Raw genomic sequence first — 13,663 nt, 5'->3', positions numbered from 1 at the left:
AGTTTTTATAGAATATGGAATACCCATCACAGAGAAACATTGTAAAAGAAAACTACAAGCAGCCTTAGATTTTTGAGAAGACATGGGAATTGCCCACATAAACCGAGAATAAGTGTCCACCACAACATGAAGATAAGGTTTCCTTGGAAATAAATCTGTTTGAGTTATATCCATTTGCCAAAGTTCGTTAGACTGTAAGCCTCTTGGGTTTGCTCCTGCTATGTGAGTCTTTTTTGTTAACGGTGCACATACGTTGCAGTTTTCTACGATTTCTCTAGCTTGCCTCCATGGAATTTGGTAATTCACATGTAAACGGCGAGCATTTGTGTAGGGCTGAATGTTCCTCTACAGGTGATTTAAATATAGGCATTGCTAGCAAGTCAGCAGTTTTATTTCCTTGAGCCATAGGTCCTGGAAGACCTGAGTGGGCTCTAATATGTGTGATGAAGATGGGCTCAGTTCGTTTTTGAAGAAGCTGCTGTAATTGTTTAAGTAAGTCCTGTATGATCGGGTTATTAGCATTAAGGGATGCAGTGGCTATCACATGACATAAATTTACCACATACAAAGAATCAGAAACTATATTCATGGCTTCAGATACATTTTCTAATAGGTAAATTAACGTTGCTAATTCAACTTTCTGTGCAGATTTATATTTGGTATCTATGGTCATATTAATGTTGTCTCCAGTTATTCCTCCTTTTCCATTTTGGGATCCATCAATGTAAAAAACCTTGGCATTGGGAATAGGGGAATCCCGAACAATTGAAGAAATAACAAACTGAGTTTTCTTTAAAAAGTCCCAAATTTTTCCTGCTGGATAATGGGAGGATATTTCTCCTGTGAAATCTGAGAGGGCCCTTTGTAGAGATTCATTAATTGGCAATATTGACTCAATTTCCTTTTTTGGTACTGGCAAAACTATTATATCTGGATCAAAACCTAGTAAAGATATAGATCTGAGTCTTGCCTTGATAATAATCTCTGAAATCAGTTGTAAGTAGGGGACAACTGAGCGAGGTTGTTTGTTATGTAAATACACCCATTCCAAAGGTCCTGACTGTTGCATCAAGGCCCCTGTGGGGGTTTCTATAGTAGGGAAGATTAACAGTAATACCTTTTCTCCTGGGATGAATCTTGAGAGAAACGATTTTTGTAATCTGCTCAAGAAGATGTCCAATTCATTTTTTGCAGCTGTTGTTAAATTTCTCGGGCTATCTAAAGCAGGATCACCCTCCAACGTTTTAAACAGATTAAATAACTCTGCATTTGGGATTCCTAGTGCAGGGCGGAGCCAATTTACGTCACCTAAAAGTCTCTGAAAATCATTAAGCGTTCTGAGGTTTTCTTTTTTGATAGAAAATTTTTGTGGACGTATAGACGTCCGGTCCAAAATAAAACCCAAATATTGATACGGTGGCATTATCTGTATTTTTTCTAAAGCTATTTTCAGTCCTGATGTTTGTAAACAGTAAGTAACATAAGAGTATAATTCCTGTAAATCTGTTTCGTTGTTCATTGTGAGCAAGATATCATCTGTATAATGAAATATCATGGCTTGAGGAAATTTTTCACGAGCAGGGCTCAAAACCTTATCTACAAAAAACTGACACATGGTTGGGGAATTCAGCATGCCTTGGGGGAGAACAGTCCATTGGAAACGTCTGCAGGGATGGGTATTATTGAGAGAAGGAACTGAGAATGCAAAACGTTTTTTATCATCTGGGTGGATAGGAATATGGTAGAAGCAGTCTTTCAAATCAATTATAATTAGTGGCCATTCCTTTGGAATAACTACAGGTGATGGTAAACCAGTCTGCAATTTGCCCATAGGTATCATGGATAAATTTATAGCTCTAAGATCCATCAAAAGTCTCCATTTACCGGATTTCTTTTTTATAGTGAATATAGGTGAATTCCATTGAGAAAAAGATGGTTCAATATGTCCTAAACTTAGCTGTTCCTCCACTAATTCTGTCAGCACCTTTAATTTATCAGTTTTAAGGGGCCACTGACCTGTCCAAATTGGTTCATCAGATTTCCATTTTATTTTTATTGGTGCTGGTGTTTTTACGGTAGTGGCCCCCACTAAAAATTTTGGGTTTTTAAATCAAAAGAAGGTTCGGACTCTTCTGGAGCTAATGGGATGTGGAATTCTGCTTTCCACTGTTTGTGTAGGTCACGGCCCCACAGGGATGGTGAAAATGGGCCCACGTGAGGTCTGATTATTGCTTTTTGATTTTCTGGGCCGTAAAATAGTATAGTCCTCGTACTCAACAGACAGGAACTCAGGCCTCCTATTCCTTCTAGGGAATACGGGATTTCCTGAAGAGGCCAATTTTCTGGCCATTCTTTATCAGAAATTACGGTAACCTGAGCACCCGTATCTATCATTCCATCAAAGGGTTTGCCTTCCAAGTGAAGTTTGATCATTGGGTGTTCATCTTTACATTTAGTAACCAGAGCCACGATTGGGTTTTGAGCAGCACCCGGATCTGTGCTTCCAAAACCTCCAATTCTAGTCTTATCTGAAGTCCCAAATTTGACATAAGGCACTATTACTATCTGGGCAATCGCTTCTCCTTTTTTAAAGGTCCATGTAACTGGTACAGTAATAACTACAATGATTTCTCCCATGGAATCTGAGTCAATGACACCAGTGATTACTGATATACCCTTTATGTTGAGGGAACTTCTGCCAAGAATCAAACCCATGGTATCTGGGGGTGGCGGGCCTACAATGCCAGTTTCTAACATGTAGGGGCATGCTCCTGGGTAAATTGTAATGTCCTCTGGGCATAATATGTCTAATCCGGCACTCCCTGAAGTAGAGTGGATTAATTCCCTTATCGTGATGAATTTTCTTGGGCTGGGCTTGGAAGGATTATTGTCTGTGAACTTTGCCCCTGATTTGGAAGGGCCTGGGGGGAGGCCCTGTGGGCGTTTCCCTGCATCTTGTATGTGTGTTCTTGGGGAGCTGAATTTATAAGGAGACGACAATTTCTTTTGATATGTCCCTGTTTTCCACAATGGTAGCAGGCGATTTGCCTCCTGGGGACTGTGTTGAAACCTCTACTTAGGTTATTATTAATGAGGTTTCTGGATCTGCAATCTTTCGCCCAGTGGCGACCCCTTTTGCATTTTGGGCAAAGACCTGGTTTCCGGAAAGTGTTCTGTCCCCGAGGGGAGTAAGACATTGTTCCCTTGGTAACTGGGAAGGTTTGTACTGAGTCTGAGTGGGGTGGGGGTTGGGGTTCCACATAGACATTCCGGCAGGCATAAAGGTAATCATTCAGATCTGACTTTTCATTTAATGTATTCAATACTAATCTACAGGCTGAATTTGCATTATGATAGGCCACAGATTTTACTAGGAAGTTTCTAATCTCCTCATCTTCCACCTGTAACTTCAGAGCATCTTTAATCTTACCTACAAACTCTGCAAATGACTCATAAGGGCCTTGGGTAATTTTTAAAAAGTTTCCTCTACCAATGCTGTTAGAATCAATTTTTTCCCATGCTGACAATGCAATCTCCCTGATTAAATTTAAGATTTCCTTAGGTAAAGCTGCTTGTGTCTGAATATTTGCAAATTGATTTTCTGCCATCAATAATTCATACGATAGAATAACACCTGCCACTTGCTTTTTCATACCATCCGGACTATATAATTTAGCTTTTACGCCTTCTGAATAGTACATTTCCCATTCAGTTCGCTGTTTAGATGACAGGCATATTTCAGCGATTCTTTTAAAATCATACAAAGTCCAAGATGAGTTATGACTCCAAAGTCTTAATAACTCCACACTGTATGGCGATTTTGGCCCATTTTCTTTACATGATCTTTTAAACCGATCTAATTCTTCCATCTGATAGGGTACATAGTTAGAAACATTTACCCCGTCTATAGGGGATAAAGCCTGATTAGCAAAATTACTCTGAATAGAGCTCTGAGACTGAGCATGTGGTTCATTTTTTGAATCTGCTCTGCTCTGCGATTCAATTTTGTGACTAGAAGGAGGCATACTTCGTGGAGTTAGCACTGGAGGTAGATCATTATCTGAGTCACTACTGTCAAGCAATTCACTAGAATCAGGCTTAACATTCTGAGTTGTTTTTCTTCCAGCAAAAATTTCTATATTGTTGATGGTGGGGCTGGATTCGTCAGCCTGCACCTTGGTCTGAGTTTTCGTCAGATAAATTTCATTATTATCTATACTGGTTTTAGCCTCACCATTTCTACACTTTCTATTTCCTAAATAGAAATAACAGCAAATAACTATGCTCATAATAATAACGTTAGTCAACACAGAAATTCCACAAACTATGATGGCTAGAGACACTACACTTTTCATTTGAAATATAGACCACAACCATCCAACTGCAGTGATTGTCCTTAGATCAAAACCAATTAGTTTTAAACAAAATGGAATGATCCACTTGTATACTAGAGCACCAATGCGTAAGACTAAGGGTGGTAAAATCCACATGACTAACCACAGAAACCATTTGATGGTCAGCATAGGAAATTTCCAATGAAATATTTCACTTACAGTTCTGAGGGTCCAGGGTTCAGGTCCCTGTCCGGGCGTCATTATGTAGCAGGACAGCCCCTGAAGAGGTTGACTGATGGAGGGATGGAGAATGAGGCCCTTTTCTTCCAGCTCGTAGCACGTGTCTGCCACCCTGTCTAGCCCACGGTTCTGAGGTGAAACGGCGGGTAAACAGCTCGCAGACAATCAGGCTCGTGGAAATATTTGCTTTATTCGGATGGACAAAACTGAAGTCCAAAGACTCCGATTCAGTTCCAGCCAGCAAAAGCCTCTCGCCTTCCACAGACCCTTGCTCTTATAGTCCAGAGTCAGGTCCCACCCAATGGTGGGATCAGATACCAACCAATGGTGGAAGCAGAATCAGGTCCTACCCTAGGGTGGGGGCAGAATGCCAGGTCACACCCTAGGGTAGGGCACAATCACCTAATCAGATTAGGGTGAGCAACATAGTAATCCCCCAAAATATTTACATACACAACAAGTTGTTTGTTAAGATACAGCTTTATAACTATGCATAGGATCAGAGCAGAGATGTAGCTGAGTGGTAGAGCACATGTTTCACATGTATGAAGTTTAATCTCCAGAATGTAGAAGTGTAGAGAAATATGGCAGAACAATTGAACAGCCGATAGGGCACTTGCCCTGCACATGGCTAACTTGGGTTGGATCCCTGACACCCCATATAGTCCCCCATTCCTCCAAGAGTCATTTCTGAGAAGTAAACCCTGAGCACCCAAGAAATGAGACTAAAATTAAAATGTAGAGAAAAGTTTCCAGGTTTTAAATTTTATTTTATTTTTTAACAAAGTATCCAAATGCCATTTATTTGGTCCCTAGTATAGTTGTATCTGAGTCTTACAAAACATGGAATATAAATAACTTGAAACTTTAACAAAACATATCTATGTCTTACATAGACATACCAGACAGTACAAGCTAAAAAAACTTGAGTAAATTATCATTGTTTTACACTAATATATATAGTGCTAGATAACATTCTTAAAAACAAGTCTAATGCATAGCACTTGATACTTCTTGTCATCTGTTTTAGTCAGTTAAAAGTATGAAAATGGTTAGATCTAGGCTAAAAATAATTTTTCTAACCAAAAATAAAGGCATAATATTTATAACCAGTTATCAACTTTACTAAACCACAATGTTGTAAAACTATTAAGTGATACTGGAGGTATTTACATGAAAGGCAACATGCACTCTATTGCTTCATCTCATGACTGGTTATGCACACTTGCTCAAGGGCTTTTAAAATTATCCTACTTACAAACATACTGCAATGCTTCTAACTGGTCTAACAAAATGAATGCTTTCAAAGGGAGCAGAATCATCTTCAAGTCACTGAAATCAGACAAATAACCTGGCCCAGCCCCAACGGCCGAGTGTAGTAAGAGTGGTTGTGAGGCGAAGCTTGCAGCTCTTTAATCCAAAGCGATAATATCAAGGTCTTCTGGCTGCTCTGTACAGGCCCTCTTTGCATGGTCATTCTCTTTCTCTTCTAATTTTCTCTTGTGACTTCTGTCTTCTTCACTGATATCAGCATTATTGGAAGGCCGTTTTTCATCTGAAGTAACCAGGAGCATATCATCTTGCTCTTGTGCTGTGGATGTAGAACGCTGAGCTCCATTATTACTGCCATTGGTTATGCTTTTGGAAGTATCTTCTACTTGTTGGGCCCCACTTTTTCTGGGGCATCACCAACAACTTCAAATTCAACATCCTTTCCTAGGTCTTCACTATAGAGAATATTAATAAAGTGTAGTCCAAAAGAAAATCATCTGCTTGAGGCCAGAGAGATGGTATGGAGGTAGGGCATTTGCCTTGCATGCAGGATAGTGGTTTGAATCCTGGCATCCCATATGGTCTCCTATGGTCTCCCAAGCCAGCCAGGAACAATTTCTGAGCGTAGAGCCATGAATAACCCCTGAGCGCTGCTAGGTGTGACCAAAAAGACAAAACAAACAAAAAAAAAAACTGAAAATCATCTGCTTGAAGTTGGCTCCCATTTTTTTTTTCTTTTGGTTTTTGGGTTACACCCAGCGGCGCTCAGGGTTACTCCTGGTTCTACACCCAGAAATCGCTCCTGGCAGGCTCAGGGACCATATGGGATGCTGGGATTCGAACCACCGTCCTTCTGTAGGCAAGGCAAACAAACGCCTTACCTCCATGCTATCTCTCCGGCCCCTGGCTCCCATTTCTAATTACAAAATCTGACAGTTTCTTGTGATTGTTAGCTTCTGTCTCTCCTTCTTCTGAAGAGATTAGTATTGTTCCTTTCCCATCTTCAATTTGGACATCTGGTGCTACCATAGCAAACTTTTCTTTCACAAGCTTATCTTGCAATGTCAGAACAGTCACTTGATGAACATTCAGCCTCACAGTCACCTCTGACTTGCTGACACATACATAACAATTCGCATTGGGTGGGTCCAGAGAAAAAGCTAGGAGTTTCTTTCTTGTTTTTTTTTTTTATTGAAAAATATAGTTTTGCATTGGTCTATTTTTCCTGATAAAAATCTTCAATCATTCCAACACTATCAACCCAGCAATCACTGCATTTGTAGTAGCAACAGCAAGAATAATATTCCCGGGCCCAGAGAGATAGCACAGCGGCATTTGCCTTGCAAGCAGCCGATTCAGGACCAAAGGTGGTTGGTTCGAATCCCGGTGTCCCATATGGTCCCCCCGTGCCTGCCAGGAGCTATTTCTGAGCAGACAGCCAGGAGTAACCCTTGAGCACCGCCAGGTGTGGCCCAAAAAACAAAAAAAAAAAAAAAAAAAGAAAAAAAAGAAAAAAAAGAATAATATTCCCTGCCATTGATTTTATGTCAAATCTGCTCTTCATATTCATATGAAAATATACATTCTGAGGTTATACAGCAGAGGTGACAAAATCCATTGGAGATTGATCATCCATGTCCCATATGAGCTCAGCTCCATCCCCTTTTTCAGCTAAATGAACTCTCAAAGTCTCAATGTTCTTTGAGAACAGACACAAGTAGCTTTGTACATCTAGAACCTGATCTTTCAGTCCTAACTGGGGTTGTTCAGTTTATTGATCTGATGCACTGAATTCTTCTCCTTGGCTTTGTACTTCAGCCCAGTCCAGTGGAACTGGAGGTTTCTTTTTCTGCCACAATTTATCTATTGTTAGTAGATATCTTATATCATCTTTGAAAAGCTTCGTAATATCTAGTTGATTTGGCCCATTCCTTTGTGGAGATTTCACCATCTGCATTAGATGCTCTAGCTCTGGCTTCAGCTTCCGTAGGTTCCCAGGAAGCCTCTGGGTCAGCTCTGTCAGGAGATGCTTCTTGGTGAGCATCTTCTTCCCCAAACAACTGGTTAAACAAACACTTTGCACAAACAATACAGTGAATAGGTTCTGAAGGTGTGTTGCGAATTGTACAGCCAGGAAATGTTTTCTGGGTTGGTTTGGGGTTGATATTCTTAGTACTCAGTCACACCCTTTTTGATAGTTATTACTTGCCCAAGCTAACCAGCATTTCCACTCTCAAGTCGAGGCACATCAGCTGCCAAGCACAATCTAGTCACATGGTTTCGAGCAGCTCTGTTATCTAAAAGCATTCATAACCAATGTCAACTGTCGGAAAAATTCCACAGTATACTCAGGGCTGGGCCTTGGATCTTCCAACATGTTTCTTTTGAAACAAAACCTGACTGTTTCAGGTTGCTGACGTCCATGGTATCCAAATCAATCAGGTCGATGTGGGAGAAGCAGGTGAGGATGAGGTTCTTGAGGAGCTTGCGGACTATGTCACCTGTGTCCAGGACCACCACCCGGCCTTTGGCTACTATGGCGACCGGAAGCTGTTGGTGAAAAGGGCCCCCTGCTTCCGGTCCTGCGCACTACAGTGGAAGAAGTAATCTGCTACCGGAAGCTGTTGGAAAAAGGGAGTCCCGGCTTCCTGTCCTGCGCACGGGAAGGGCCAAGGGTCCTGGCTAGGGGTCTTCTGGAGTGATTGATGATGATGCTTCCAGCCAGGTTTTAAATTATAATTATTTTATGTCTGATTCCAAGGCAACTCACAAATAACTTTTCATTACAACTGGAAAATTCTCCCATCTCCATGTCTTTCCCTAGAGGTAATAGTAAACTGTCTCTCCAGATTATTATCACTGCATTTATGAAGTATCAAGTAACTTAGGAATAGAAATATTTTTTTTTAAGCAAATGGAGTTAGGGTGCCAGAGTCATAGTACAGCGTTTGCTTAGTTGAGCCTTTTCCTTGCACAAGGTTGACTGGATTCAATTCCTGGCATCCCACCACCAGCAGTGATTTCTGAGTAGAGAGAGAGCCAGGTGTAACCCCTGAGTGTCTCAGGTGTTACCCATAAACAAACAAACAAATAAATAGAGTCACACTATTACAAGTCTCCACAAACGTATCTCAATGCATGTGTGTACATCAATATTTATATATTCTTTTTTTTCTTTTTTGGTTTTTGGTTCACACCTGGCAGCGCTCAGGGGTTACTCCTGGCTCTACGCTCAGAAATCGCTCCTGGCAGGCTCAGGGGACCATATGGGATGCTGGGGTTCGAACCACTGACCTTCTGCATGCAAAGCAAACACCTTACCTCCATGCTATCTCTCCGGTCCCACATTTATATATTCTTTTTTTTTATTATTTTTATGTTTATAAAACATTGCTAAAATTTAATGGTTTATTGCATAATTACTCTATTGATATTTCCAGTTTTTTATTTCATCTTTACAAGCATTAGAGTTCTATGTCTAAGATGATGTCTGCCTATTTTGGGAGGGGGATTGGCCACACACCCACCAGCGCTCAGGTGTTACTTCTGGCTCTGCATTTAGAAATTGCTCCTAGCAGGTTCGGGGGACCATAAGGGATGCCGGGAATCAAACCCAGGTCTGTACCGGGTTGGCCACATGCAAGGCAAATGCCCTACCTCTGTGCTATCACTCTAGCCCCAATATTTACTTGTTTTAAAAAAAAAATTGGGTGAGGGGCACACATGGTGATGCTCCTGGGTTACTTCTGGCTCTATGCTCAGGGTTCACTCTTGATATTTGGGTGATCATATGGGATGCAAAGGATAGAGCATAGGCTGGCTGCATGCAAGGCAAATGCCCTACCTACTGTACTATTGCTCTGGTCCCCTACTTATCTATTTTCAATTTAAAGTTTAAACACATGTATATGTCAGGAATTAATCCTGGCTCTGCACTCCTGGCAAGCTTGGGGAGCCATATGGGATGCCAGGGATAGAACACAATTCAGCAGCATGCAAAACAAGCACCTTCCTTGCTATGCAATAGTTCCAGCCCCACGTGTACATTTTTTAAAGAGCCACAGTGGAGTTAATGTCCTAACCATCGATATGTCATTGAGGGCTGTCTTACTGGGTGCCTTAGTTCAGCAGCACCTTGTACCAGTGGGAGATGGGGTGATGTGTTCCCTCTGCGATGTCCCCTTACCTCCAGCTGCAGTCTACACAGTACTGTATTTGACTCCGAGTTGAAACTTCCCAGACACTGACAGCCCAGTGTCTGGGCATGGAGAGATCTTTATTGGATAAAGGATGGGATGGAGTGACTTGTGACCTTCCTGGCAGCCAGTGAAATGAGAGAGAGACTGGAGCTTGCAGACCTGGCCTGGGTTTCTTACCTCTGCTGCTTTCTCTCTTTCTGCAGTGGGCCGTCCAATCCCTGTCCAGCAGACTCAGGATCCCAGTCCTGAGCAGGTCGAGGAGCTACATCAGACCTATCTGGAGGAGCTAAGCAAGTTGTTTGAGGAACACAAAGGGAATTACGGTATTCCTGAGCATGAAACTCTCATTTTTAAATAATAATACTTGAAGAAGAGAAAACTGAAACCGAAGATACAAGAATCATTTTAAAGAAGCGTGTCTTTTTTTTTCTCTTTGACAATGGACTCATATTTGCGACTGAAAAAAAGTTATGCATGGCGACAGATATTATTCATCTGTGAATAATGAATGGTTTTCTAGAGGATAAGGTTAGAGGTAAAGCTTTATATAATTTGGTTCTCATTTAGGTGGGTGAAATCATTTTATAGGTTAAGAAAAGGCTTAAAGATTAGAGAGATAATTCAGGAGTTATGGTGCTTGTCTTGCCTGTGGCCAACTTGGGTTTAATATCCGGCATTGTATATGATTTTACTTAGCAGGGTCAGGAGTAATTTCTGAGCATAGAGCCAGGAAAAAGCCCTAAGTACCATCGGGTATGACTTCCAAACTGTACAGAAACAACAAAAAAAGCTTTGTGCTTTAAAAATGACAGATTCAAAAATTAATTAGAAGGAAGGGAGATAGATCACATTCCAAGCATGTGTGAAACCCTGAATGTGATACCATGCTCTGCATTTCTCCACCCCCAGCCCACCAGCTGAGACCCTGGTGGCTTCTAAAAAAAAAAAAAAAAAGAAAGAAAAAATTTGTGTACTAAATATAATAGTAATCTAAGGTACTGTTTACACCAAGTATAACAGCTGTTGTTTAGCACCACTAGAACATTTAAGAGATGGTATATAAAATAATTGGCCTTATAGAGTTAGAAGAACATTTTTTTTTTGCTTGAATAAGCATGTGCTAGTGAATAATGTTGCTTTTAAGATGTAGAGGATTTGATCCTTTAGGTACTATCAATCAGTGCATCTCTAACACAGATAGCATAGAATATGTTATATTGTTTTGAAATAAGATGAATCCACCATATGGAAACCAATGTGGTTGAGCTGATGTCTGATTTCTTTTTAGAAAGGCATCTCTGCTACTTAATTAGAAGTATATTAGCCTAGAAAATCTTTTGGAGATTCGATTTTGCACTTTTTTTTTTTTTCAAATTTGAAAGTCCAAAAGGTTTTTAAGGTGATAGAAATGGTCTTAGGTGCCGGAGAGATAGCACAGTGGTAGGGCGTTTGCCTTGCAAGCGGCCAAACCAGGACCGACATTGATTCAAATCCCGGCATGCCATATGGTCCCTCATGCCTGCCAGGAGCTATTTCTGAACAAAGAGCCAGGAGTAATCCTTGAGTGTCGCAGGGTGTGGCTCAAAACCCAAAAAGAGAAAAAAGAAAAAAAATAAATGGTCTTAAAATCCCCCCCACCTCCCCTGGACCCTTCCTTTAAATGTAGCTGAAAAAAAGCACCCCCTCTGGCACTATGTGGTCACTGCACCTTAGACTTGAGCACTGGCATCCCCTCTGAAACCCATTATCCCCAAGGCCTGAGCCACAGGCCTTCTGTTCACTGATTTCTTCCTGTGCCTGGGAGAGCTCGGGGCTCTTCATAGGCAAGTACAAATAAGTACTTGTTGAGTGAATGTAGTTAATGAAGAACCCCTAAGCAAAGTTAGCTGTAGAGGAAAGATTTAGAAAGCTATGCCATAGAATGAAGCCTATTCCTAGACAAGACCCCCTTGTCAGAGAAGATGGTTTATTCTGGCTGCCTGGGACCCAGTGCCAGTCATCAACAATACTGCCAGCTGCTTTGAAAGAAGTAACTACCATTAGTCACAAGTGGGTAACTATTGAGTCAGGATATAGGAAGAATGACTCATTTTTAAATATCTCCATCACAAGAGATTGCTTCTGATGCCTCCTTCATTCTAATTTCTGGTGGAAACATCTAACTTACTGGCAATATGACTTAAGGCCTCTACTTGGGGAGGGGGACACTTGGCAGTGCTCAGAGGTTACTCTTGACTCTGTCCTCAGAAATCAACCCTGGCAGGCTCGGGGGACCATATGGGATGCTGGGGATCAAACCCAGATTGTCCTGGGTCATCCACATGCAAGGCAAATGCCCCACCACTGTGCTATCAGTCTGGTCCCCAGGGCCTCTACTTTTGCAAGATAAGGGCTTGAGCTAAAGCCTAGCCTGGATTCAGAAACAGCAGAATAAAACCATGCCAGTAATGTATGCCTTGACAAGAAAAACATTTTACACACCAAGAAGTGACGCTTCACTTTTGTTCTCTGCCAGGATTTGACCAGCATCCCTTGCGCTTCAACTATGTTGAACAATGCAGAAAGATCTTGACTCAGAGCCTTTAAAATTAGAACCATTTAGGGATCAGCAAAAATAGGATATAATCTATTATAAGAGGTGGAGAAAATTTGATTGTAAATCTACTCTTTGATATGACTCCACTCCAAAAAAATGTAGAAGAAGAAGCATTTCAATTAAGATTAGTCAGTCATGGGGCCGGAGAGATAGCATGGAGGTAGGGCATTTGCCATGCATGCAGAAGGATGGTGGTTCGAATCCCGGCATTCCATATAGTTCCCCAAGCCTGCCAATATCGATTACTGAGCATAGAGCCAGGAGTAACCCCTGAGTGTTGCCAGGTGTGACCCAAATACCCCCCCAAAAATACAGATTAGTCAATCATGGGGGTGAGGGGGCTTGAGCCGTGGCACAATCAGTAAGGTGTTTGCCTTGCACATGCTAGCCTAGGACAGACCGCGGTTCAATCCTCCTGCATCCCATATGGTCCCCCAAGCCAGGAGCAATTTCTGAGCGCATAGCCAGGAATAAATCCTGAACGTCACTGGCTGTGGCCCAAAAACCAAAAAAAGGCAAAAAGAAAAGAAAGATTAGTCAATCAGGGACCAGAGCTATAGCACAGTGGTAAAGCGTTTGCCGTGCACACGGCCAACACAGGAAGGACCCCGGATCAAATCCTGGCATCCCATATGGTCCCCCAAGCCTGCAAGGAGCGACTTCTGAGCACAGAGCCAGGAGTAACCTCTGAGCACTACCAGATGTGATTCCCCCTCCCAAAAGTAGAGGCCTTAGGTGTCTCAAACTCAATTTACCTGAGGGCCGCAGGAGGCAGTCAGGGTGATCCTTGAGTGTAAAGTCAGTAGTAAGCCTTCAACACTGGGGGGTGTGACCCAAACAACTAAAACAAAACAAAACAAAACAAAAAAAGATTCCTCTAGGGCAGGGCCACAATGTGTTTGCAGCCTGCGGCCCACGGGCCACAAGTTTGAGACCCCTGCGCCACCGGGTGTGACCCAAAACCAAAAAAAAAAAAAAGATTAATCAATCATTCAGATTATAGTCTTGTAACTCCAATAATC

At 41.7% G+C, this 13,663-nt stretch overlaps 1 protein-coding gene and 1 pseudogene across 1 annotated transcript in view; one reads left to right on the top strand and one right to left on the bottom strand.

Annotated features, from left to right (window-relative positions):
* Window positions 1-11,597, top strand: part of MOGAT1 (monoacylglycerol O-acyltransferase 1) — a 44,600-nt gene extending 33,003 nt beyond the window's left edge. The window contains exon 6 of the mRNA XM_049768163.1: window positions 10,249-11,597. Coding sequence (XP_049624120.1) covers window positions 10,249-10,403 — 155 coding nt within the window. The 3' untranslated portion in view covers window positions 10,404-11,597. The remainder of the gene's footprint in view (window positions 1-10,248) is intronic.
* LOC126000990 (SUMO-activating enzyme subunit 2-like) lies at window positions 5,987-8,658 on the bottom strand (annotated as a pseudogene).
* Window positions 11,598-13,663: the final 2,066 nt, after the last annotated feature.

The sequence above is a fragment of the Suncus etruscus genome, chromosome 2 (assembly GCF_024139225.1).
Source record: "Suncus etruscus isolate mSunEtr1 chromosome 2, mSunEtr1.pri.cur, whole genome shotgun sequence".
Lineage (NCBI taxonomy): Eukaryota > Metazoa > Chordata > Mammalia > Eulipotyphla > Soricidae > Suncus > Suncus etruscus.
The sequence above is the reverse complement of the archived record's forward strand: the minus strand, read 5'-3'. Positions and strand labels throughout refer to the sequence as shown.